At 38.8% G+C, this 2,191-nt stretch overlaps 1 protein-coding gene across 3 annotated transcripts in view; it reads left to right on the forward strand.

The window, feature by feature from the left end:
• The first annotated feature begins 207 nt into the window (after window positions 1-207).
• The window catches only part of MGME1 (mitochondrial genome maintenance exonuclease 1), a 24,986-nt gene continuing 23,002 nt past the window's right edge, over window positions 208-2,191 (forward strand). The window contains exon 1 of one of the 3 annotated variants that reach the window (XM_085887419.1): window positions 208-351. Coding sequence is in view for 2 of the 3 variants with exons in the window: in XM_085887417.1 (XP_085743543.1) it covers window positions 893-901 (9 nt within the window). In the remaining variant the exon portion in view is untranslated. Of the gene's footprint in view, window positions 352-511; window positions 798-877; window positions 902-2,191 lie in introns of those variants that run through there. The other 2 variants (XM_085887418.1, XM_085887417.1) reach the window with 2 other exon arrangements.

Genomic DNA, 2,191 nt, shown 5'->3' on the forward strand with positions numbered 1-2,191 from the left:
CCAGACTCACTTTCGCAGCCAATCACAATCGTGTTCAGAGCACACGTCACATTCCTCTCTGCCGTGTGAACCTCCCATTAAAGTTGACACAAATGCGAGTCGTCACAACATTTTAATCGTTCATGTAAAACGTTCGATTCGCCGAATGAACGATAATTTATTTTAAAGTTCCCTTTGACAAACAATTTCAACAAACAACAACAACAACACGAAACCTTCATAGCGGTTTCGCTTGGTGAGGTAACGGTTTCTCCGTTAAATTCCCTGACCCTCGTTGCCATAGCGCTGCACACATTAACACTGGATTCACCTTTGGTCCTCGCTCGACGGCTATAAGACGGGAGATGAGAGGTAAGAACGGTTTTGTCCCGTCCTTGGAGTTTGCTGTTAAAATGATGGTCGCATCAGGTACACACAAGTACGAATATGTTGCGACTGAAATATTTCCACATGCAAGTTTTCGTGCGTTGAACGTTTTGCGTCGTTTTGAAGAACGCGTAAATCGCCTGAAGTTTGGTCCCGGGCGCCACTCGTACTTCCGGGTCGATTTGGCGGGAAGGGTTTGGTTTTTTTTTTAGTTGTTTGGTTTTGAAAAATCCGTTTATTCAAATTAATTCCACGACCTTTACTTCGTTGCAATGCATTCGAACGATTATTTTTTTTTAAGTATTTTATGAGTTCGAGCACTGACTGTGGCCGATACGTCATGAAAGAGGCGATGACTCGAGGCCACCGTCCTGCGTGTTGAGAGATGTTGAAGAGAACTCGTGGGCCCGTTGGTCCGTTGGACGATGAAGGTGATGGGAACATTGGTTGTCATGGCCTTGTGACATGCCTGGTTACTGTACTGCTTGAGCATTGGTTTCCCGTGAGCAGATGAGCTTGGGCCAGGATGGGAATTGTACGTTCGTTATTATTCTTGCCAAACAATGTTACTATTAATATGGAATAGGCAAAGCCGAGAAGCGAACGTAGAATTATTCTTACATTCGCTTCTGACTTTACATAAAACTTGTTCACAATTGTACAACTGTATATATACTACACCGTGGTACGTGTCAGCGCCGCACAGCTGATAATTTTGACGCAATTTCCGGTTACTTCGCCTGGATTCGGGATCAGCGAACAAATAATGTAAATCACGATTAAAAAATATTTTTTGATGATGCGGGAGATATCTTTATTAAAATTAACTTTGAGGAAAAAAAAATTGAATAAATAAACGATCACTTCTGGTCAAAAATCAAAGAAATTAAAAGTTCCGGAAAGAGATTCAAAATCACTCCCGGTAATGTAAAATACAAAATAAACACTTCCTGTCATGAAAAAAATCACTTTCGGAAGTATAAAAATAACTGGGAAAAAAATAATTGAAAAAATAAACACTTCCGGTCATGATCTCCCAGCATGCATCATTTCCCCATGACAAAAACCGGAAACAAAAAAAAAAACAACCCAGAAACAAAACAAAAACGAAAGCAAAATGGTCATAGCCAACGACACAGATTCACAATTGCCAGGGTATTGTGTTGTTTTTGTTGTTTCCTATTCTCTCATGTGCACGTGTTAAGTAATATTCACACGATAGAAATAAAACCCAATCGTGTTTATACACCGCACAGCGTTTAACAACAACCGGAAGCAAAAAGTCATAGCTAATGACACAGATTCCAAATAGCCAGGGGTATTGTGTTGTTGTTTCCTATTCTCTCACATGCACGCGTTAAATATTAAGCTCACTTCGTTCGCTATTAATATGGAATAGGCAAAGCCGAGAAGCGAACGTAGAATTCTTCTTACATTCGCTTCTGACTTTACATAAAACTTGTTCACAACTGTATACTTGCCAACTATACCGTGGTACGTGTAAGCGCCGCACAGCTGATGATTTTGACACAATTTCCGGTTACTTCGGCGTGGATTCGGGATCAGCGAACAAATAATGTAAATCATGATGAAAAATTTTTTTTGATGATGCAGGAGATATCTTTATTAAAATTAACTTTGGGAAAAAAAAATAATTGAATAAATAAATAAATAAATAAACGATCACTTCCAGTCAAGAATAAAAGAAATTAAAAGTTCCGGAAAGAGTTTCAAAATCACTCTCGGTAATGTTAAATACAAAAAATAAACACTTCCTGTCATGAAAAAAATCACTTTCGGAAGTATAAAATTAACTTTGGGAAAA

The sequence above is a fragment of the Eptatretus burgeri genome, chromosome 7 (assembly GCF_056783735.1).
Source record: "Eptatretus burgeri isolate ZD-2024b chromosome 7, Ebu_testis_v1, whole genome shotgun sequence".
Lineage (NCBI taxonomy): Eukaryota > Metazoa > Chordata > Myxini > Myxiniformes > Myxinidae > Eptatretus > Eptatretus burgeri.